Below are 25,090 nucleotides of genomic sequence, written 5' to 3'. Positions count from 1 at the left end.
AAAATCCCGGACATTTGCAGATGTTTTAAGGAATTGCCCAGATGGAGATGAGAAGAGCCAAAAAGAGGACATGTCTGGGAAAACCTGGATGTATGGTAACCCTAATTCCTACTATTTGCAAGGGGCTGGGACTTAGCCTTGTTGCTTTCCTACCACAGCACAGCACGAAGCTCCTGCTAGCTCACCCACAGTGACTCCTACATTGCCACAGTTCCTGGACACTGTGTTTCCAGGACTTCACTGGACTCTGGAAAAAAAAATTCTTTTTCTACATTCTGCCTTCCAAAAACAAAGCGAATTTTCTATTTGGTCTCCAAGAAAATACAGTAGTGTGAAGACTGTGTGCGCCATTTGGTGGTATTTATAAGGGAAATGACAGTCTGGCAAAACTTCCGCTGCTCCTGAAGCAAGTGGCCAGTTTTCATTCAGATTCACCAGATATTACTTTCTGTAATCACTCTTTGTAAGAGTGGGACAAAAATATAAACCTGAAATTTTAAATCAAGTTCTATTTTTGCCTACTTAAAATAAGATGACAGTCCCTTGAAAAGTTAACAGTTGACATGGCCAATGCTGTACCTGTAGTTCCTCATAACAAAGATACTGCCGACAGCTGCATGAGGTGCAAAACAAAAATGATCTGGGATTGTACCAAGCTAATGCATTTATTAGTGACTGAGAAAGAAATAATGCTTTTGTTGCTGGATAAGCACTAGTAACAAATAGGTAAAACTTTTTTTTACACAAATAGTTTTATTACAAACTTGAATTCTTAAGAAATACACATTAAAGAAATTACATAAAAGGCCTTGGCATTTTGGTATCTGTATGATCATGTTCTATAAAAAAATCTTAGACACAGATGTGCTGAAACCTCACTATATTTTCATAGAATTCAATAGACCTATTTATTAGACCACTTTGAATAGGGTTTTTAAAACAACATTAACAAAAGTAAGGCCTTTTAAAATTTCCAAAATCAAGTCATTCAGTGTGATTAGCATTTAAAACCCTGAATATTTGAAATACCGAATAAACACTGTAAGCTTAAAGCACGTCTTACTAAAATAAACACAAATAGCTATTAACCTGTGTTCATTCTCTGCAATTTACAGACTTCGGTACTGCAAAGAGCTATGTGACAAAGATATTTCACTTTAGGTATGTTGACATTTAACACTGACACTAAAAAAGAGGAAAACTTACGTAAGCTTCTTTTTCAAATTATAACAAACAAAGCTTGATTTGCCTAACTGTTGACATCTATATAAATTACTAATATATATATATATATTTATATTTTTTTTCTGACCCACTATTGGACCATTCTTTATTCCACAGGAGTTTGTTCTACTGCCACATGAAGAAGCTGCATAGTACCAAACATAGCAGAAACATTTAATTGCCCATTTACAGAACCAGTTTGGCAAACCGTTCCTTTTACCTCTAGCCCCACTTAATACAGCAGGACAAAGGTAGGGGTGGGAAATATCAACAGAAAAATGGCACCCTTTGTTTTGAAAACAGGGATACTTGCTGCTTACCCATAGCCTGTAATCCCAAAACTCTTCTTTACATCAGTATTACTTTGTACAGGAACAATACATACATGCCCAAGAATCTGAAATTTTGGGACAGTTAGACATTGGTAACAAGAAGTATATCTGGGGGAGAAAAATTGATCTATATAATACAAGAATTAGAAAGGGAGTCAAACAGTATAAAACTGAACTGCATACCTCCTAGCACCTTTGTGTTTTTCTGGATGAACTCTGGCATTTTATACTATCAGTGCACTGCATTTATATAAAAAATTTATTTGATCAAAAGTGCCATTTGGCATGTCAACATTTGAAACTTATCTTTGTTGTCTCTTTTCTTCTTTAGCGAGTACAGGGCCAGTAAAGCAGTGTGTGTTAGTTACGCAAGTTCCTAAAAGGCACTTTACTGTTTTCATATGGGACAACAATGAGGTACATATGATACATGTCTAGGCTTCATTGCTGTTAAACAAATAGCACCATGTTGTGTGAAATTAATTGAAATTCTAGTCATTATGTTTTCCTCATACAGACTTGACAACGGCTAACGTTTGAGAGTAGATCCCCCGCTTTCAGAGTTGAAGGAGCAGGTTTCCTATTGAGAAAAGAAAAGAACTCTCAGTGATAGGTAGTACCAAAACACCAGTTTGCAAACTTATTGTGAAGGAGGCAATATCGCAAGATGGTGGTTAAGTTTGGAATGGAGTTAAATACTCCTATTTCCGTCCCCTCAACACCTTCACTTTCAAGTGGCTGGCTCACTTCAGACATCTGACCACTTCTGCTGGAAAATCAGTTATAATAATTGGTGATTTCCAACTGGTGCAGTGTTGTTCAGAGTCATCTAATGATTGGAGTTTTTTCTTAAACTGGGAAATACTACTTGTTTAATCTGTAGTCTTAGAAATATATAAACTGTTATTTGGCAGGATATTTTTTCTTCTTCTTAGTTTTCTTCTTAATTGCTTGGCTTTTTGTTTTGTCTTTTTTTAATATCACAAGTAGTTTAAGGTAACAGACTTCCCATGGGTCCCCCTATTAATATCTCTGGTTCTACAAGAAACATGTTATTATTTTTAAGATGCTTCTCCCTCACTGATCCTGTGTGAAACACTTGCTTAAATGACAATGCATCAAGTGAAGTCAAATAAATGATGTTTTGGGGTTCAGGGTTTTTTGGTCTCTATAGTAAGCTTAGCTGCAAGGAGGTACTCATAAAAAGCAGAGGTAAAATATTTTGAAACAGATGTGCATTTTTTTCAAAACAGTTACATCCCTTCAGTTTAGTAATGGCTGGAGGTGAGTCAGAGTCGCAGGGCTGGTCCCTTAGTCAGTGCTGTACTGTTTTAGTAGAGGGAGAAACCATCCATAAACCATGCATATGAATGAAGCTCTGTGTGAGACACCATGCATACAAGTGCAACTGCTGGCTTTTCTATATTTTCTTCTGAATAGGCTTATTCTTTATTAAGGATCAATTTTTACCCTAGCATGGAATATCAGTTTTGCCTGTTCTTCAAATCTGAAAACTTGCTTAAAGAAAACTTGGGGACATATATTTATTCTGTATATTTGAATTATTAAGGACTACATGGGTCAAACTGTGAGTGGTGCTGAGATATTTATTCAAACATGGTGGGGGAAGGGTTGCACAAGGCTTGTGCCCCCCACCCCCACCCCATTTAGAACCTAAATGGCACTGACACTGTGAACAGGTTCCTTTGCAAAAGGATGAATTTCACCCAGAGTTTCGACAGAAGACCCATTTACGCTAGTGTACTCAGCATAATACCTGTATGAAAAAGTAGCAGATGACAGAAATCCCTAAACTGAAAAAGCTTTAACCAACCTGGTAGAAAATTACCCTTTAAAGCAGGGGCGGGCAATTATTTTGGGCAGAAGGCCACTTACTGAGTTTTGGCAAGCCATCAAGGGCCAGATGACAGGCAGCCCAGGGCAGATAAATATTAATTTTCTAAATTTTTAGAGGCCCTGCAGGCCAGATAGAATGGCCTGGCAGGCCGCATCCGGCCCCCGGTCCACATTTTGCCCACCCCTGCTTTAAAGAATCAAAGGTAAAATACTAATAAAATAAGTTACATCTGTCTGTGTCCATTCTACAGTTGCTGTTTGCTATTGACAAGCAGGTTATGAATTGCTTCTTAACTACCTAGCAGTGAGACACCATAATAGCTGCCTACTGTGGGAACCACTGACAGCAGCATTTCTGTTTATTCTTGATCTAGGTTTATCCCAAACTACATAGTCAATTCAGTAAAAGATATCACCCTAAGAAATCCTACTCTCTTTCATAATTTCTGGACCATTATACAGCAAGAGACTTCCTCCAGCGAAGTCATTCTTTGCACGGGTGGACAGTAAATCATTGTTCAAGCTCTGTAAGTTTCCTGTCTTTAAACAAAATTTAATTTGTGTTCTAATTTGTAGTTGTTCTAATATGTGCTAATATCTGCCCTAATTTATGTGATAACATATAGCAATGAGGTGTGCTCTAAGTTAATTTTAATCAAGACATTAATCTATGCCAACAAAGACTGAGGTCACACAGGTGAAAGTCAGCTGGAGTGGAAGCCAGGAACACTCTTAGATACTTTTGAAAGAAATACTGCAAACATTACATGCTGTAGATACTGCAAAATATACTATTCCTCCTCAAAGAGATTTTGTAATATCATTTTTATAAAAATGATAACTGAATACATCCAGATGGACTTCAGCCAATAACTGGACTATTATTATTAAACTATAAGACAATGATTCTCCACCATGGTGCCATGGCACACTGGGGTACCTTGAGATTCTTTCAAGGGTGCGTTGCGGTGCCACACAATATTAGCACTGTTAGGTGTGCAAACAAGATAAGCCTTGAGATTTCAAATAGGAACAGTAGTGTTAAAAACATTTCTGGACTGCTGTGGTCTTTCTGAGTTCTTTTCAGCAGAAGAATTGCTCTATTATATTTCTAGTCAAGAAACAAATGAAAGCAAAGAGCCGACATTTTCTGAGGGGGTACTTGAGTCTAAGAAGGTTGAGAACCACTGCTCTAGAACACTGCTCTTATTATTCTGAAACTAATCTCAGATTGTTGCTCTTACAAATGTGCACCGAACCACAAATATTGATTTTCTTTAAAGGAGAAATCAGCCATAACTTACCTGAACATCTCGTTTCTCTCTACAGTGGCAAGCCAGAAGCTGTAAGCATTTGCGTAGTAGTTACAAGTTCCCCGACCATGGCATTCTATAAAAGGAGCGCTGCGGAACTCCTCTAAACAAGAACCTGGAGATGCCAGAGCCTGCCCAGAGCCCTCGGCACCAGCGCTGGTATGCTGAGGAAATGCAAAAAATGCAATTAGATTAGAAATAGCTAATTCTTTAATTACAGTAGTATATTTCCTTCCATCTTTTCTGTGAAGTGGGAGAGAATGTCCTGCTGTTTTTCTCCTGCTCTGAAAAAATGTTTCACCAATGTGGGGAGAAGGGATTCTAGGAAGGTTGGGAGGAATCAATGAATGGGATAACAAGGGAAGGCTATAGTGGGCCTTGGAAGGAGCATGAAGTTGAAGGCAACTAGGGAAAGTGCAGTAAGCTAGGGTCCAGAGAGCTGTTCATAAGAAAGGGAGCATATCAATCAAAAGTGTCATTGCAACCAATGCCGGCCTAATTTGACACTAGCTAGTAGGGGTGTGTGAAACAGGCAGTATTTGATTTGGATTCGGAGGGTTCCCATTTGATTCAGAGAGATTAAAGGGTCTCCTGATTCAATTCGGATTTGGAGGTTCAGCCACTGAGTTCGGCCGAATCAAAACAGGGACCAAAGCTTCGCACAGCTCTAAGAGCTAGCTAAGGTACTGGTAACTAGTACCAGTGCTAGGCTAGGCTGAGCAGTACAGCACTCAGCATAGCCTAGCTTACTCAGTTTTTACTCAAGCTCCCAGGTAACTTTTGCAGCTCTCACTGAGCTCCATGACTACTTCCAGTATCTGAGCTAACTAGATTAAAGCTAGATCAGGTATGCCAGCCTCAGCTGCAGTCAAACTCAATACAGTATTTGGTGCCCTAGAACAACAGAGATTGGACCCAAGCTTAAAATTTTATATTCTTTAAATAAAGAAAGGAGGAATAGTCCAAGCATTAGGTTTATATTGCTCTAGGAAAGTGCTACAGCCTGGATACAGTGAAGTAATTGTAAGGCATGTTAGTCTCAGTGTTCATTTGGTCCTTTGTAACTGTACTAAACCTATGAATGATGTAAGAATGGTAAGTTTTGTGAGGCAAACTATGTAGCAAGGCATTGCAGCAAGAATTATTACTAAATTATTCTAACATAGCAACTGAGTAATAAACGTCCTTTTAAAGTCACCAGAAAAAGCAGAGACCTATTCTACCTCCTCATTTCTCTGAAGTGGCCTAGATGCAATAAATCTATCAAACAACCCAGGTTATATCACAGTACACTTACCATTACAAAGGAGTAACCAATCCAAAGTGAACTCCAGCCTTCAGGGCACAATGGTATTTGAACTGTTTGACTGTGAACTGCTATTACCATGGCAGGAGCCTCGCATACAGAGCATCTATTAAGAATGGGACATAAAGAAACTCTATGTACTTTGATAATAACTCTTTGTGTCTCCTTTCAAGAATTATTGCAATAAGAAATTTTTTATCATAATATGTCAAATAACAGAACCAAAGCAGACTATTTCAACAGGAATACCAGCAATACAGTAATTTTTCCCTATTAATTAGGAACAGTTGAATACCCAAGTTTCATTATTTTTACTGTCTTCACCCAAAAAGTATAAACTGATTATTTAAGTAAGTTTAATTATCCCATTTTTCTCTATAATTACATTTTTCAAAGGTGGCATTTGTACCATATTGTTGTTTCACCCAGGAGGTGAAATGATCAAACATGAAAGCCCTCAAGCAATCATGACAAGAAAAAGTCTGTTTAAGACAGGACCAAATGACAGCGACACCTTGACCTCATGCGACTTCTAAAGAGTGTACCAGCACTCTTGCAGGAACTAAAACTTATTTTGGAAACCAATCAAAGATGTAAAGAGAATCTTTTGTATGCATTCCCTGCACAAGTGCCTTTTGTTTAAGTCTGTGGTCCTTATCTCTGAGTAAAGGACAACTAGCCAACCAACTAGAGCCCTGAACTTGAAATACAAACCTTCAGAGATTTGCAAACAATTATCCTTTTAAGTGTGGTAAGAATATTGTATTTCTGAACTATTGGGACATAAAGTAAACACAAAGTCTAGTCATTCTTTGGGGGCTGGTTGTCTCTGTCTCTCTCTCTTTTTCTTAAACTGCCAAAAAGGTAATAATAAATGACAATTGTGACTGCAATTACAATTCAGTGGGTTGATATATTTGGCATTGGATTAGGACAACCAGTTCCTTGCTTGTACAATCCTAAAATAGTTCCTTGTAGTAAGCATTGACCTCTTGGTTCAAGGTAACTAAAAAGTGAGTAACTGGATCCTATCATCAGAATGGTAAAGTGAGTGAGTGCAACAAGGATTAAGTTGGATTCTGATAAATCCACAAAAGCAAAGATATTCAGAGTGAATGTCTTCTGTCTTACATGGATATGTATGCTGCCTTCAACTCTAGCACAAAGGCTGCATGGTTATTTTAAGAAACGGCAGGGTAGTTATGGATTTTTATTTTAGGAAACACCACAAAGGAAGAGAAGTAGGGGGAGAAACAGAAAAATGTAAAAGTTGTCTCTGTATTACTTCAAAAGATTCCTGATGCATCAGCGAAGGACCTCAGAACAAAAAAGTCCCTTGAATCTAGATGGACAAGTGACACTTCTACATCTTTTCAATTTCTCGATACAGGATATTGGTGGTTTAACGGTCTTAAAAAAAAGAACCTGAAAGAACACAAAGCCTTCTGCTTTGAAATTACACTCAGCATGTGCAGACATAAAAAAGCACATTAAAATCATCTCATCCTGTGCTATTCCCACTTTGATCCTTTAGTATCCAGGGTCCAACAACACTGTATAGCATCTAAGGAAGGTGCGCCGTACGCAGAAGGCAGTGGATAATTTAAGGCAAATACTCAATACTGGCTTTTAAAGGTCAAGATTTCTAAAGTTAGTCAAGATGATTTTGGGTGCCTGATTGACAACATTGTAAGTGGCTTAACTTTCAGAAGGTGGGCATTCAGGCCTTTCTGGAAAACCAGGCTGTTTTAAAGCATGTCCGAAACACAAACAGCCAGAATCATGCTATACATTAGAAAATATTGGGTGAACCTACATTTTGATGTTCACTAAAATAGGCACCAAAAATAGAATTAAATAAAGAAATAGCACATATAAGCAGGGTCCAGCTATACAGCTTGTCTGGGGAAGTTATACTGTCACATATATTTACAAGAACTGGCCCATAGTTTGTTAGCATTTTACAAGAGGAAGAAATTAATTATAGAAGGAACAGAGGAAATGATTAAAAAATGTAGGGCCAAATCCTCTGATGGTGTTAACCTATGTCAATTATTTTCAATGGCGTGATATCTATTTTTGACAGCTGATAATCTCTACAAGAAAAAGATGATTAGTATATATACTGCAACTGGGTACCACTGCAATATAGTGTGCTTTACAACAGACAACAATGGTTATATTGAAGCATCAAAGCAATATTCAAAGTAATGAACAAAGTGTGGAAGCATATGGCTTGACAAATAAAGCTGATGTGGAACAATTCAAACAGGAAAAGAAACTGAACCTTGAAAAGCTATCTGATTGATGAAAACACAGGAATAACTTGCAAAATAAATTTTGAATACAATTCAAATTGGTTATTGTTTAACTCAATTTTTTGCAGAATTTTTAATGTATTAAATAAAATTTATATTTCAGTTTGTATCAAAATAATATTTCCTGTTTTGGATTTGCCCTACTGTTTTGAGAAGAAAGCAAGCAAGCACGCATTTTCATTTTCATCCAATTCCAGTGAAAGGGAAAAAATCCATTTAAATAGTTCCTTATAAAAAAAATAGAAAATTCTGAGTAAGGATGTTCTGAATAAAGATTTTTTTCTGACATTTCTTTTATAGTTCTTTAAAACCATTTTCTATTAAAATATATGTTGAAGAAAATTTTTCCAGTCACTGCATTTTTAATAGGTCTTCAGCAACTTCAATAGAAGCAGTACTTACCGACTGATGAATGGCTTGATATTGTCACCTGTGATAGGAGCCATACTCATTGGCATGGGTTCAGGAGTAGACAGCCAGTAGGAATAGTCATTCCTTGATGCAAAGTTGCATACATTGTTGATGTTGCAAAATAAGAAAGGCATTGTGCTAAATTTACGAAGACAGCTTCCTGCTGTGCCTGAAGGTACAAATAAATGATTCACATGTTAACTCCCTTCTACTAAAAAGTGGCATCCGGCATATTTCAATTAATGAACTGTGGTCACATTCTGTAACATTTAAGGTGCTAAATTGCACCCTTAATTCTGAAACTCGTTACATGACTTAATTAAATTCCCTAACTCAAAGTAAAATGCCACTAGGTTCTAGATCGTGAGCTAAGGGGCAGCATAGGATCATAGCAATATGACCCTTTTCATAGGGAAATAGGTCTGGAAAGGATTAAGTGTTTGTCTAACCCTCCTTTGAAAATTTTCAGGGATGATAATTCTGCAACTTCTTGAGGTTGCCTGTTCCAATGCCTGACTACCTTCATAGTCATAAATTTCTTCTTAATATCCAACCTAAATTCCTTCAGCTGCAGCTTGAGAATAGTCTTATCTCCATCGTCTCTATCATTCTTTAGGTATTTGAAGAGTGTTATCAAATCCCTCCCCCGCCCCCTTCTCCCATTAGTCTTCTCTTCTCTGGGCCCTAGTTTTTTCAGTCTTTCCTCACAAGTCATGCTTTCTGGGATTCTATTCCTTTGTATCACTGTTGGACTCTTTCCAATCTCTTCACACCCTTCTTGAAGTGATGGGCCCAAAACTGGACACAATATTCTAGGTAAGGACTCACCAGTGCTGAATAGAGCAGCAGAATCACTTCCCTTCATTTGCAGTTGATGCTCCTATTAATATAACCTTGTATGCTTTTGGCTTCTACCTGTTTCCCACCAAAGTCAACTGGAATTCTATGCATGTATCTGAGCTCTCAAATGCCATAATTTTGATGATACCATGTGGAACTGTGTTACAGAAGCACAGTTTTTCCCATTCAAATATTGCCAACAGCAGCCTCAGAACATCAGGGCAAAGCAAGGAAAAGGCCATTCTTACATTTCTGAGGCTTCCTAATAAAAAAATTCAGTGTTTCCCCTGTGTATTAATACACATTTGTATAATACAACAATAGTATAAAGCGCTAGGAGTGCTAAATGCAATGGTGTCATCTATCCTGTCCCTGAAATACAAGTATATTTATAGAAGCTGCATTTGTTTAGCTTGGAGTGGAATAAAACTGTACAGCACAGTCATTGGCAGTGTATGCAAACATCTGAAATGATTCATTCTTTATTCTCTTACCCAAATCCTGACCATGTGCCCTTTCATTGCCTTGTACATAAAGCAAGGAGTAACCATAGTACATGAGTTTAGTTCCAAATGGACATGCTGGTTCCTCAGTGGTTTGACTGTGTCTAGTAACAAGGAAACCATGAGCAACAGATGCTGCACCTGGTAAACCCATTGCCCCAGGTAAACCATCAGGGCCTGGTGGGCCTGGGTATCCTCTTGGGCCTGCAACAGAGAAATTCACATTTTACCACATTTTGTCTCTAAAAATGTTAACTAGTCCCTGAGTCAATTTCATATCTATAATCAATTTATGTAGCTACTATATTGATACTGTACTCTGCTGTGCAGACCGTCAATGATAACTTTTAAAACTATCAGGAAACCAAGCTTGGGAAAATGTTTTGCATTTAATCTTAAAATAGAATGAAGTGTGGGAGGGGAGGCGGGAGGAGAAGGGAGCTAGGTGGACTTTGTTCGGTACTGTTTGTTCCCTAACTCCTTCCACTCTCACATATACTGTAAAATAATTCAAGCAGTGAAAGTGAAAACAAAGTACTCTGCTTATTAAATGTTTTGCAGAATGTCTACAGAAAAAAGTTCCAACTTCAGATAACGCTGAAATTAATGGCACCCAGAGAACTTCTGTCTGCCTGTTAATCATTATTAAGGAACTGAATTATTTGCAGCAAATTGCAATACATATTAAATGAAAAAATGTTTTAATACAATATTAGTGTTATGAAAATAGAGTTTCAAAAAGGAAATGTTTTTCCTGCAATGATTATGTGGACACATTGTGTGCCTTGTTTGTATTTTTCAACTTAAAAAATAATACAATGGAAGTTTTAAATTTGTGTGTACAGTATCACTTAAAATATTGCAGGAAGGGCCAAGGAGGAGGGTATATGGCTCATCTCTATTAGGGCTGCGCAAAACACCATCATTTTATTTTGACGTCTGTTTCGCCATTTCAAAGGGACAGTATTACATTTCATTACATTTCAAAGCATTGTCCTGTTTCGTTTCGTTGAAACGGTTTCGCTGTTTTGACGCATTTCGGCGCTTTGCCCATAGGCTAAAATGGGGAATGATGAAAATACCTAAAACTTTGTTATTTCTTGCCTGATTTGGATGAAAATTGCACGGATGGTAGTCCCTTCTGAGGGCATGAAGCCTGCCAAGTTTCAAGGAGATAGGTGCAGAGGTTTCTCAGAACCTGCACCTAAAACTTTAAAGAGCAAAACTTGTGACACTTGCTGGCAGCGGCAGCCTCCTGTCATCTGGCGTGCAGATCCGGGGGGGGTGCAGGCCCCTGGATCTGCACTAGATGACAGGAAGCTGCCACTGCCACCTGGGACAGCCCACGCCCAGTACCAGGCTGCTGCTGGCCCCAGGCAGCAGTGGCAATCTCCTGTCATCAGGCCTGGTGGCAGGAGGCAGGGCAGAGGCAGGGCTGCACTCTGCCTCCCACCACTTGGCTAAGCTCCATGGGGCTGTGGAGACACTCAGAGTGCAGCCCGGTGGCGGGAGGTGGGCAAAGCCAGGGCTGCTTTGCACCTCCTGCTGCCAGGCTGAGTTCCATGACACTGCGAAGCCGCTCAGAGCACAGCCCTGGCTCACCCGCCTCCTGCCACTGGGCTGCTTCCAAATGTTTTGGGTGCCCTCGTTTCCTTTCGAAGCTGTTTCAAAGCTTTTTGTTTCCTTTCGATTTTGCTGTTTCAAGCTCAAAACGCATCAAAACAGCTACGAAACAAAATGCTTGTCGAAATTTCACAGTCTTAATCTCTATCCCACCGACAACATAGGTTGGATGTACTGGAAAAAAAGGTCATACTGTCCTGAAGGATCTTCCCTTAAGAATGCAAGTTCTTCAGGCTGCCTCAATGGTTCTTGCAGGATCCTTGTCACAGGGACACCCACACCCAGATATGTTCTCTATTGTTCTACAGAAACTATGGCCCATAAAGCCTTTATGGTTTAGAAGAACAAAGTTATTTTGGACTCATTTCTTATGGAGCTAATGAAATTTTTATCTAGAAGGTGTAACTTTTGATGGGATCAGTTGGCCATTGAGGAAAAATAAACCTATGTAAAGCAGCAAACTTTTTCAAGCCCTTTGTCCAAAGCAAATTTTGTTTCTAATAAAACACAAACATGATCTTTTTTCTTACTGAGTGATGTTTTATATAAAAGGAACACACTGTAGGTGTTAGTAAGTGTTCTACATCTGTCTCATCCTTTGTAATGTTCTCATTCTTATGTCATATTTTCCCCTTCAAATACTTGTCTAACTCTTCCTTCAGACCAAATTAACCTGTTCCTGTTGTTACAGAAAATTCCACATGTGGTCTACCACCTACTAATCTCTAATGAAATTCTGCATAGACTCCTATGAGTCTAGACCTTCCTTAATATCAGTCCCTGTCCCTCATTTTTGAAAACAAGTCACTATTGTTTTCCATTTCTGTCACAACCGAGAAGTTTCTTCCTTTCCAAAAATGCAAACTTAGTTTCTTTGTCTTTTTTTATAGCCAATTCAACAAAAAATTGAATCACTCTACTTAGCCTCTGTAGTACCCTTTCCAGCTCTAATATTATTGTTACAAGAAATCCATCACTAAGGACAGTATTCCAGTTTGTGACTTCATTCATAATTCTTCCTGTGCGGTGATGTAACAATTTCCCTTTTTATTCAAAAACTCTATTTATTTTTTTGCTGCTAACAATTTATGAGGGTTTAGGATTCTTTCCAATGTAACGATGCATTTCTATAACACAAGAAAGCTCACTTAGGTTTTAGGTTTTCCAGGAAATATATATAGAAGCACTGAACTCTCAAAAGTAGCAGATTAACTTGTCTTTTGTTAAATCCTGGTGGAAATCTTTACCAGTCAGTCCTTTACAAGGAGATTAACAAACACCACAACATTTTCTCTAATGTCCTTTCTGGTCAGCAAGTCACCCCAAAATTCTCATGGAGGCTTCAGCCATTTCTTCAGTAATCTCATGTTTTTAAATGCTCTGAATGTTTTTTTTTATTGTCTTAGCTTCTTGTACAATCTTTATATCATTGATCTAAGCGTGTAAACAAGCATTCAAATCACCCAATTCAAGGTGAGTCAGGTTCTGCTACAAGCAGGTGTTTGTCTGGGCAGTCGGAGGTAAGTCAGAGGGGGAGGGAATAACAGGATTTGGGGGCTGGTGGATCCAGGGAGAGATGTGAGCATGTTTGAGGGGAGGCGGCCTGGTGAGTCTGCAAACAGCACAGCCCTTGGGCTGGGGTGACTGGCTTGGCTTTCCCAACCCCAGAGCTGTGCTGTAAAGATGTGCAGGTGTTTGTTAGGCTAGGTTAACTCCTAGATTGGTTTAACCCGGGGCAGTCTAAACTTAGCTCCTGAGGTTTCATAGTTTGTAGGATCAGAAGGGACCTGAGCAGGTCATCAAGTCTGAGCCCCTGTCATGGCAGGAAAGAGTACTGCGGTCAAACGACCCCAGCAAGGTGTTCATCTAACCTCCTCTTAAAGACTCCCAGGGTAGGAGCCAGCACCACTTCTCTTGGAAGCCGGTTCCAGATCCTAGCCGCCCTGACAATGAACTAGCGCCTCCTGATATCTAGCCTGAATCTACCCTCTGCCAGCTTGTGACCATTATTTCTTGTGACTCCTGGGAGTGCTTGGGGGAACAGGGACTCCCCCAGTGCCTGCTGGTCCCCTCTGGCTAGTTTGTAACAGGCCACTAGATCCCCCCTCAGCCGTCTCTTGTGGAGTCTGAACAGGTTCAGGTCCTGTAGCCTGTCCTCATAGGGCCTGCCCTGCTGCCCCCTGATCATGCAAGTGGCCCTTCTCTGGACCCTCTCCACGTTGTCCACATCCCTCCCGAAGTGCAACGCCCAGAACTGGATGCAGTACTCCAGCTGTGGCCTAACCAGTGCCGCATAGAGGGGGAGTATCACCTCCTTGGACCTGCTTGAGATGCATCTGTGGATGCATGACAAGGTGCGGTTGGCCTTCCTGACTGCATCCCCACACTGCCAGCCCATGTTCATTTTGGCATCAATAATGACTCCAAAATCCTTTTCTGCCTCTGCCCTGACGAGAAGCGAGTTCCCCAGCCTGTAGGTATGGTGCTGGTTCTTCCTTCCCAGGTGCAGCACCTTGCACTTGTCAGTGTTGAAACCCATCCTGTTCCCATCGGCCCACCCCTGTAACCTGTCTAGGTCTGATTCAGCCTATTCCTCCCTTCTAGCGTGCCCACTTCCCCCATCTTTGTGTCGTCTGGTAATTTGAACAGGGTGCTTTTTACCTCCTTGTCCAAGTCACTGATGAAGATGTTGAACAGTGCAGGCCCAAGGACTGAGCCCTGGGGGACCCCACTGCACACATCCCTCCAGGTCAAAAATGACCCGTCCACCACCACTCTCTGGGTGCGGCCCTTCAGCCAACTAGTGACCCATTTGACTGTGTAGGTGTCAATGCCACAATCTCCTAGTTTTTTAATGAGAATGGGGTGAGAGACAGTGTTGAAGGCCTTCCTAAAGTTCAGAAAGACTATGTCCACTGCTACACCTGCTTCTAAGAATTTGGTGACCTGGTCATAGAAGGCCACCAGGTTCGTCTGACAGGACCTGCCTCTAATGAACCCATGTTGGTTGCCCCTAAGCATAATCTCCCCTGCTGGTCCCTCACGGACATGCGCCAGGATAACTCTCTCAAAAAGTTTACCCAGGACCAAGGTAAGACTGACTGGCCTATAGTTTCCTGGGTCCTCCTTCCTTCCTTTTTTGAAAATGGGGACCACACTGGTCCTTTTCCAGTCCTCTGGCACCATGAAAGAGCACCATGAGTGCTTGAAAGCCATGCCAGGGGTCCTGCAATGACCTCAGCTAATTCCCTCAGCACTCTGGGGTGGAGATTATCAGGACCTGCTGATTTAAATACGTCCAGTCCCTCCAGAAGTTCCCTGACTAGGTCCTCAGTGACCCTAGACCTGGGTGCACCTCCCCTGGCACCTACGGGGGTCCCAGTTGGGGCGGGGGGGTGACCTGGTCCCTGTTCAGAAAAATGGAGGCAAAGAAATTCTTAAATAAGTTAGCTTTGCTGTCTGGTGCAGCGACCAGATTTCCTAGCGTGTCCTGCAGAGGCCTCAGAGATGAGTTAATTAGAGCAGATGCACCATCTTTATATGAATTTAAGCCCTGTGAGAGCCTGCATGACTAAGCACTTAGACTGACCTAACCTTGGTTAGACTGATCTAAATGTAACACTAGCATGTACCCTAAAAGTTCTTATTGCTGTCTTCTTTTTTTCCGCAAACCTTCTCAACACTTTTTTCGATTAGTTTTATAGCAGGAAAAGAATACATGCACCTACCTGGAGGACCAAAAGGACCAGTTTCCCCTTTCTGACCAGGGTTGCCATCAAACCCTGGGACACCAGGTGAACCATGTATACCTTCAGGTCCTGTGACTCCTATTAGATAAGAAATATTTAACCTCAACACAGAACCATATTTCTTCTTCCTTTCTGCATTAAGGGACAATGCTATCCCACTTAGATACAATGGAGATATCCAGACCAGACAGACTGATTGCCTGAGGCGGAGTGGTGATAAAGAACACACAAAGTGAAGGTGCATATCTTCTGTACAGACAGTGAGGAGAAAAGACAAGCCTCTTTTGCTTTCTTCTTAATCTACATTTGGAGGAGTTCACGACTGAATGAGTCTAGGTAAAATGCCATAACAAGAGATAAATGGGTAAGCAATAGTGGGAAATTCACAACCTTACTGGGCTTCTCCCAAATTAATTTTCATTCTACACATTATGTCATTTTTCTTTTTTCTGTGTTTCTGTGTATACTTTACAATGGCTAAGGTGTCTCACTATCACTCTTGACTGCAAGTTTGAGTTTTGCTTTGTACCTCAAACTTCACAATGGCTAAGGTGTCTCACCATCACTCTTGACTGCAAGTCTGAGTTTTGCTTTGTACCTCAAACTTCACCCAGCTGACTCAGCTGTAAAAGGTTGCCTGGTCATTCAAGCTGGAAAATCAGCAGCAGTTGGATGTGATGCCAGCCACATCATTTCTTTGTGTGCTGCTAGCTGTGGAAACTGTAGTCTTTTTTAGCTGAGCTCTGTAGACTCAGAAGAACTTTTTGACCGCTTGTGTATTTTTACTCTTATTTAAATACTGTACCACTTCATTGCAAATAAATTTAATCATACCTGCACCAAACTATCATTGCTGGCAATGAGAATTTCTCCAGAGCTCTCAGTCAATTACACCTGTACTTCCCTAACCTCCATCTGGTAACCAAAATACTACACTTTCCCTTTCTTCAGCCAACCCTTCACTTACCTGACACCCTTGACTGTCCTGCCCCTTTGCTCTCTTAATAACAAAGAATGTTTGCACCTCCCAAGTCTGTTTTAAGTCAATTTAATTTTGCCAAGTGATACACAATGGTTGTGCTAAAAAAAAGCAGCTTGAGACATGCAAAACAAACTGTCACCAATCTCACTATCATCTACTGCAAGGGTGAAATGTATTCCTTGGAGCTTAAGTTCTCTTCATATAAATATATTGAAACATGTATACAACACACCCCCTTCAGGACTGGCTGGAGAAACATTTGGAGAAGTTTAAGCTACACAATAGTTTTTTACACAATAGTTTTTTAATGCCCATATTGTGTTATATTCTCACATTATTCACAATATATCAGGAACTAAAATTTCTTCTCACCTTGCTGTCCTTTTGGACCCTGAGGGCCGGGGAATCCTTTAGGACCAACAGGTCCCATAGGGCCAGGTACACCTTGATCCCCTTTAATCAACTGAAAAAGACCTGGAGGACCAGGTGGACCTTGTAAACCTGCCAACATTAATAAAGTAAATGAAAAAGAAAGTGTTAACTATTATGCAACATAAATGCTAATTACCAATTTTAGTCCATTAGCACTATAAAATGGGGTCTTATTGTATGAAGCTCTGTAAAAGCAGAGAGGTTTTTTAAGAGCTCTATGATGTATTTAATCTCTGGTCTAAGAATCTTAAATTTAATGATAGTTTATCTTGTATAATCTGAACATTCAATATTGCCATTCTATTAATTTGCTGTTGTATGCTACAATTTTTACATCCTACAAAATAGGAAAGGTGATACAAGATCATAAATAACTATTCTAAAAATAACAAAACCAGAAAAAATGTAAGGCTTCCATACCTTTTGATCCAGGAAGACCCTGGTCACCATGTTCTCCTTTGAGACCTGGGAAGCCAGGAGATCCTTTCACACCTGGAGACAAAGAAAAACTTTACATGAACATTTAAGCAATTGTATTTTATTTTACATCTGTGTGTTTTAACCAGTCAATAAATGGTCTACCCTGAGAACAGTTAGGCATATTAATAACTTTATCCATATGAGTAGTTCCACTGATTTCAGTTCACAGGAACAGGGCGCATGAGGTGACTTCATAACATAGCAATCAGTTGCCAGATAAGAGATGACTAAAGGAAAATTGACACTCCCTTGAGATTCCTAAATTCAGATAAATTTAAAATTTGTGTTGACAGCTTACTTTCTTACACTTAATACTTAAGTACACCTAAAGATGATAATGCATGCAAGCCTGCAAGTAGCCTTAAATAAAGTACCTGTCTTCCAACATCTCAAAGAAAATTTGAACTATTCTTGGAATATCTAGACCCTGACCTTCTAAAGAAAATATGAATTGTACAAACTTCAAAGGCAGAAAAGGGAAAAAAATGTTGAGAAACTAATGCTGTTTTTGTTGTGTGCTTTCTGAAGTAGCTCTGAATTTAAGGTTACAGAATCAGTGGAATAACAGATTAACTTTCTTTAACAAAGGAAAAAAAACCCTATAAAAATGTGGGACTGGAATGAACCTCCCAATTCCCTAAGCTGACAGGGCAGCATTTATCCATGTCCCTAAAAAAATCATCTACCCTAACCCCTCTCACATACTACAGTCATAAAAGCACATTAAAAAAACAAACAAACCCCTGTACAGTGGGCCATTGGTCAGAAGGAGGGGAAACAAGGCCACTGCTAATGTCCTAACTCTGCAAAGGCAGAGATGTTGCTAAGTTAATATATGTTTAGGTGACACTATGAAGGCAGCTTCTGCTTCTACATGCACCCCAGGAGGGCACAGGGGGGCCTGGCCTCCAGATCTGCACGTGGGGGAGGACAGGCTGCCACGGAGGGCTAAGGCCAGGGTCGGCACCGGGTTCTTCCCAGCAGGGGGATGGGCTGGGCTTCACTTGGGGCATGTGGCAGCAGTGCTGGGAGCAGGGTCTATGGTGAATTTTGGGGTAGCTGCAGCTCCCCAACCCACTCCTAGCATCACCACTGCCCGCTCTGAGCACAGCTGGGCCCAGCCCCCTGCCAGGAAGAGCTGGCGCCACCCCAGCCCCAGCCCATAGCAGCAGCTTGCCCTCCCCTATGCACCGATCTGGGGAGCATGGCCCCCCACTGTGCCCTCCCAGGCTGCGCATAGCAGTGGGAGCCGCCCCCACTGCATAAACCATGGCTCTGTCCTGTGCTCCCCCCTGCCCCACCCTAGCTGGGCAACACCTGCCCACCCCAGCCCCACTCCCACTCCCACTCTCTCCATCCCTCACTGCAGGGGCCTCAATCTACCCCCCACGCTCCTTCCCTCCCTATGCCCCTTCCCCCACAACAGACTTACCAGCCCTACCCAGCTGTGCTCCAAACTGTCAGGCTGCACTCCTAGCCAGCTGCGTGCAAGCATGCGGCATTTATCAGCCACATTATCAGCCACATCAGACAAAAAAAGCCAATTGCCAACACTGTCAATTTTTCTCATTTTGGTGCTGATCCGATATGGGATTGATGTATTGGTGCACCGCTAATTCCTTCCATTAAGTTGTCAAGCTCCACGTTGAAATGATTAAGTTATTTTTCTCCTACTACTTTGTTTGGAAGACTCTTCCAGAACTTCACTCATCTAATCATTGGAAACCTCCTTCTAATTTCCAGTCTCAGTTTGTTCACAAGAATTTTGTAACCATTTGACCTAGTGCCAGTATCATTCTTTAAATAGCTCTTCTCCCTCCCTGATAATAACTCTGCAAATGTATCTATAAAAAGTAATCATATCTCCCTCTCAGCCTTCATTTTGCTAAATTAAACAAGCCAAGCTTTTTAAGTCTCTCATAAAATAGCTTGACCTTTCTCTAATTTGCAAAAAGTAAAAAGACAAGAATTTTGTAATAATAGATGAATTATACATTTTCTCCTCACCTGGATGTCCTGGAACGCCTTGAGGTCCCATATCACCCTTTTGACCAAGAATGCCTGGTAAACCAGGACTACCCTGTTGGAAAGAACCCATATGTGAATTATATAGTACTAGATATGCTGTGACATGTCTCTCAAATAATCATAGTTTTGTAGTAGCTAGGGTCAGGAGGGACCTGAACACATCATCTAGCCTGATCCTCTTCCACAGGCAGGAATGAATGCTGGGTTCACAAGACCCCAGACAGGTGATCATCCGACCTTCTCTTGAATTTGCCCAAGGTAGGGGTGAGGACCACTTCCTGGGGAAGCTGGTTCCAAATTCTGGCCACTCTAACTGTAAAATATTGCCTTCTGATCTCTAACCTGAACCTATTCTCCATCAGCTTATTACCATTGTTCCTCGTCATCCCAGGTGGTGCTGGGGAGAAGAGGGCTCTACTTATTTGCCGTTGATCTCCCCTGATGAGTTTGTAGGCAGCCACCAGGTCCCCCCTCAGCCTCCTCTTGCTGAGGCTGAACGGGTTCTGGTCCCTCAGTCTCTCCTCATAGGGCCTCTCCCGCTGCCCTCTCACCAAGCAGGTGGCCCTCGTCTGAACCCTCTCCAGGCTGGCCACATCCTTTTTAAAGTGTGCGCCCAGTACTGGATGCAGTACTCCAATTGCGGCCTGACCAAAGTCGCACAGAGGGGGAGTATCACTTCTCTGGACCCGCTTGAGATGCATCTTTGGATGCATGACAAGGTATGGCTGGATTTGCTGGCTGCAGTCTGGCATTGGCAGCTTATGTTCATCCTGGAGTCAATAATGACTCCAAGATCCCTTTCCGCCTCTGTGCTTTCAAGAGGGGAACTCCCCAGCCTGTATGTATGCTGTGGATTCCTTCTCCCAAGGTGCAGCACCCTGCATTTATCTACGTTGTACCTCATCCTATTCTCATCTGCCCACTTTTGTAGTCTGTCTAAATTTATTTGCAGCCTCTCTCTCCCTTCAAGTGTGTCCGCCTCACCCCATATCTTAGTGTCATCAGCAAACTTGGACAGTGTGCCTTCTACCCCCTCGTCCAAGTCGCTGATGAAGATGTTAAAATGTGCAGGCCTGAGGACCGAGCCCTGGAGTACCTCACTGCTCACTTCTCACCAGGTTGAGTACAACCCGTCCACCACTACGCTCTGGGTGCGCCCCATCAGCCAATTTTTTACCCATCCAACTGTGTAGGCATCAATGCCACAGTTGCTTAATTTATTGATGAGGATGGGGTAAGAGACAGTGTCAAAGGCCTTCTTAAAGTCTAGAAAGACTACATCCACGGCGACACCATCATCCAAGGATTTAGTTACTTGGTCATAAAAGGCAATCAGGTTGGTCAGGCAGGACCTGCCTTTGATGAACCCATGCTGATTGCCCCTGAGCATGATCTCCCCTAATGGCCCCCCACAGATGTGCTCCTCGATGATTCTCTCCAAGATCTTCCCGAGCACCAAGGTGAGGCTTACAGGCCTATAGTTACTTGGGTCTTCCTTCCTCCCTTTCTTGAAAATTGGGACCACATTAGCCAGTTTCCAACCCCCCCAGCACCTGGCCAGATGACTACAAATGCTCATATAGCCAGGCCAAGGGCTCCACGATGACCCCTGCCAGCTACCTCAACACCCTTGGGTGGAGGGCATCTGGACCTGCAGATTTAAAAATGTCTAGTCCTTCCAGAAGACCCCCAGCTACATCTGCGCTGACTGAAGGCCTGCCAGAGTTATCCTCGAGATTTCCACTACCATGCAATGTTTGGAAATGGTGTAAAATGCTCAAGCAGGCAATTATGTAAATCGCATGAACCATTCCATCCCAAGATAGTTCTTTTCTAATGTTACATTTTTCAGATGAAAAGTGTTCACTGCATCCTTCTTTTTATGTAGGCTATGCTATATTTTACCCTACAAATACACTAGGTTAAAATATGGTAGTTCAATGTGAGTGTAGCTAATAAAATGGTCTTGTGCAAGGCTTGGCAAACTTTAAGAGCATCAGGCTGGGCACTCGCAACCCAGCTGCCACTATGGGCTGGCAATACCCCACCAATACTCTGCTCCCTGCTGCTCTGATCCCCTCCCTGCTTTGGGTGCTGCCAAAAGCCATATTGAAATGGCAAATTCAGTGGCAAAGACAGGAAGCTTTAAGTAAACGTTTTAACACAGTCCCTTTACATAGCAGCTTGAATGCAGCTCCTTTAAATTGGGAACTTCCCCCTGAACACTGAATTAGACCTGTGCGGGTCATATCTAACCATTGATCATCATAGACCATTGATCCGTGGTCTTGAACCTGGGAAAAGACACATAAAAAAAATACCACTTGGGGTGCACATATTTCTGAATAGGACACTAGGGGCCTACTAGGGGCCAGACTCAGGTTGCTGGCCCCTAGTAATGTCCATGTAGATAGAAAGGGAACCCTGAGGTTGCAAAGAGATTTAGGCCTCTGCACCAACAGGTTAAAAGAGATCAAAGGTGCTCAGTGTCTTCAAGTTCACTTGAAGAGAACTTGGACTATCCCACAGCAGTGAAATGAGATTAATGTAAAGCATAATTCTCCTGTCCTATACAACTACTGAAATCAATTAAACAACCTTCACAGTGGTCTGTTAATCAGTGGTGCCCAGAGGGTAAGATGAGCGGTCCCAGGTCCATCCATGGGCCTCTGGATCCCATCCATGAGCCCCACTGGCCACGTGAAAAGAGCCTGCCCAGGGCCAGATCTCACATAGTTGGATCAGGTCTCAGACAGTGGCCCATAGTGGCATAAGGCCCTGGCTGAGCCATTTCCATCTGGCTGGATTGGGCCCTGGCTTAGTGGTTGAAACCCTGTGTGTGGGATTGGCTTGGTTGGGGCTGATCCAGTTCCATGCCGCTTGAACATTTGGTGGTGAGGAAGTAGTAGCAGTGTTCATTGGCACTATTCCAGTACTGCCAAATTTTTGGACCTTTGGAAAGACCTGTGTGTCAGATTTCATTGCTCCATCAGGTAGATCTGGCCCACAGGTCAGGGGTTGAGTGCCCCTAGTATACATTAAGGCCCAGAAACTCAGGCCTAGGAAATGTAAAGTATAACAAACATTCCTTAGTCACTCAGTGAAAGTTACTGCTAGCACATTTCACTACAAGATAGTTCTTGTCTCCATTTCCAGCTGATCTGGAGCAAGTATCTAAAGATTACCTTAGAGATTCTTCCTACAAGAAGCTGTCAACCCATGTCTTAAACACCACAGCAGACATGACCCATTTTAATTACATAACATTTGCATATATTCTGAAAGAAGACATAGTCTCTGCTCCTAGGAACTTTCCAAAGAGTTAAGACACAGCAAGGTGGGAAAAGGGTATCAGGAAGGATATGGGATGTATTCCCAAGGTAAAATGATCTATTTGCTTGTAGTCACACAGCATATTATATTCATGATCTATTTTTTTAAAAAGGAGTGTTCTCTGAATATTCTAAATGATACTTGGCTAATACAAAGGCCTCCATAGCGTCAAAAAGAAGGCCAGGATTGACTGAGAATACAAGTGTGGGACAAAAAGTCTCAGTGTCCCTTTTGAAGCAAAAAATAGCTTTTTAATTGAAAATATACTTTTTTATTATCTGCCTCCATTTGATAAACCTGAATGGATGATTTAGTTTGTAGTCTGTTTGTTTCATAGGTTCATAGATGTTACAGGCTGGCAGGGAAGTTTGGAATAGAAATACTTCAGTTTATTCCATTGAACAATTTTGCTTCATCTTGATTAAGTTTAACCAGAGTTGCTTAATTCCTGGGACTTATATTTCAGCTGCCCAATGCTCACATTTCTCTTGTGAGCCAAGTTACCTGTCTCAACAACTTCCATGATGCACCAGTCACTCTGTAATCGAACATTCAATGGGAGATGTATTTTGGCTAGAGATCAGAAACCTGGCATAAAGTTCCATGAGGCAAAATACCACTACAGAAAAAAGCCATTTAACATACTAAAGTAACTCTAAACATAACGTTTTATAGCATCATAGAAAAACAGGGACCTCAGATATCATCTAGTCCAACCAGGGACAGGATCATCCCTATCTATCTAATGCATCCCAGACAAGTGTTCACTAAACCTGCTCTTAAAAACTTCCAAGAACAATGATTCCCCAACCTTCTTCCATAGTAAGCCTGATCCAATGTTTACCCTCCAACTGAGACAGGTCTTCCTAATATCCAACCTTAATCTTACCTGTTGAAATTTCAGGACCTGATGACAGTTTAACAAACTAAAACTAAATATTTTGACTAAGGTATTTTGAAAGAGTTCATTTTGAATGGAAATGCTGAAATGAAATGTTTCATCATTTTTAAAAACATCAATTTTCCAGAGTTATTCATTCTATGAAATTGTGGGGTATTTCAACTCTTTGTCCTGAATGTGAATCAAAACATGTTGAAATAATGAAATCTCCCAAAGTATAGACATGATTTTGGCTAAGCTCTGCTTAAAAGCTCTCTGGCATTTAATATATGGAAGGTTATGCTGGAATGTACATACTGATCTGCCTGAAAATGTGCATTGAAAACCTCTCTCTCACATAGTTAGTACTACTATGCAGTTGTTCTGCGTGCTAAAACCTAGCACGCAAGAAAGATCCAGATTTAAAAAAATCTCAAAATCCAGACTTATTTCATTACATTTTTACTTCTAGAATAAAAAATTAAAGCATGGACAGTGCCGTGCTACAAAAAATGGGGGTACAGAAATACTATGAAAAAGGATACACAATTTTGAAAATTCTGGTAGGTTTAAAGATTTGCACTTTTCTTCCCTTATACATGGAAATGCACAGATCCAAAGAAAAGAATTTTTTGGATAGTAAAAGGGGAGTGATACATGCCAATAATGCATTAAAATCATTACGTGTTTGTTTTTCTGTAACAGCAGCTATATTTCACTGACAATACTGCAAGTGCACTTTATTTGCACTTATTTGAAAGGCTTCATATCTTACCCAAAGACCCGAAGCATTTTCAGTATGCAATTTATTTTGAACTATGTTCCTTTAAAAGCAAGTACTAATGCATTTGTAGGATTTATTGATATGCTGCAGCCATTCTGTACTGTTAATACTCTGTAAATTATATACAGCATGTTGTAAGCTACCATTCGCTATCTATAAATTTCTAGTTAAGTTCTTTAAGTCACTGGGGCTTATTGGTAGGCAGCCCTTAAAATAGATAATTAACATATTTTGAAATAGATTTTACACAGTCAGCAATAAGTCCAAAGGCATTTTGGGTAAAAAGTATTATTAGTTTGAAAGTAAAAGACCTATGATTAATACATTCATTAACCAGAAGCACCAGTTTTGAGCCATGCTGGAGAATATGTTTAAAATAACTTACAGGCATTCCTTGAAATCCCTGATCACCTTTGACTCCAGGTCTTCCAGGAGGTCCAGGCCAACCATAGGCTCCTTTTTCTCCTTTGGCACCTTCCAGTCCTGGGAGTCCTGGGGATCCCGCTGGACCAGGTAGACCTAAAATGGAGAGATGAAAAAGAATTTATTGGCAAAATCATTTCTCTGTGATTAGTATCTGGATGAAGACCAGTTGGTTCAAGTGAAGATAGACAAAGCCAAAGTAGTGATGGCAAAAAGTGAAAATGCTTCAAAGATATAGCTAGTAACATGGAATTCTCCTTTTTTATAAATGG

General features: G+C 41.1%; 1 protein-coding gene across 1 annotated transcript in view; it reads right to left on the bottom strand.

Annotated features, from left to right (window-relative positions):
- Positions 1-646: 646 nt before the first annotated feature.
- Positions 647-25,090, bottom strand: part of COL4A1 (collagen type IV alpha 1 chain) — a 196,212-nt gene continuing 171,768 nt past the window's right edge. The window contains exons 43-52 of the mRNA XM_090047161.1: positions 24,781-24,914; positions 19,378-19,450; positions 17,311-17,382; positions 16,831-16,959; positions 15,456-15,554; positions 10,096-10,308; positions 8,753-8,930; positions 6,024-6,138; positions 4,718-4,890; positions 647-2,136 (exon numbers count right to left, since the gene is read on the bottom strand). Of these exons, the coding sequence (XP_089903287.1) occupies positions 2,055-2,136; positions 4,718-4,890; positions 6,024-6,138; positions 8,753-8,930; positions 10,096-10,308; positions 15,456-15,554; positions 16,831-16,959; positions 17,311-17,382; positions 19,378-19,450; positions 24,781-24,914 (1,268 nt within the window). The 3' untranslated portion in view covers positions 647-2,054. The remainder of the gene's footprint in view (positions 2,137-4,717; positions 4,891-6,023; positions 6,139-8,752; positions 8,931-10,095; positions 10,309-15,455; positions 15,555-16,830; positions 16,960-17,310; positions 17,383-19,377; positions 19,451-24,780; positions 24,915-25,090) is intronic.

The sequence above is a fragment of the Crocodylus siamensis genome, chromosome 1 (assembly GCF_052110815.1).
Source record: "Crocodylus siamensis isolate JL-2025a chromosome 1, ASM5211081v1, whole genome shotgun sequence".
In the NCBI taxonomy this organism is placed as follows: domain Eukaryota; kingdom Metazoa; phylum Chordata; order Crocodylia; family Crocodylidae; genus Crocodylus; species Crocodylus siamensis.
Note: the sequence above shows the minus strand (reverse complement) of the source record. Positions and strands in the feature narration are given on the sequence as shown.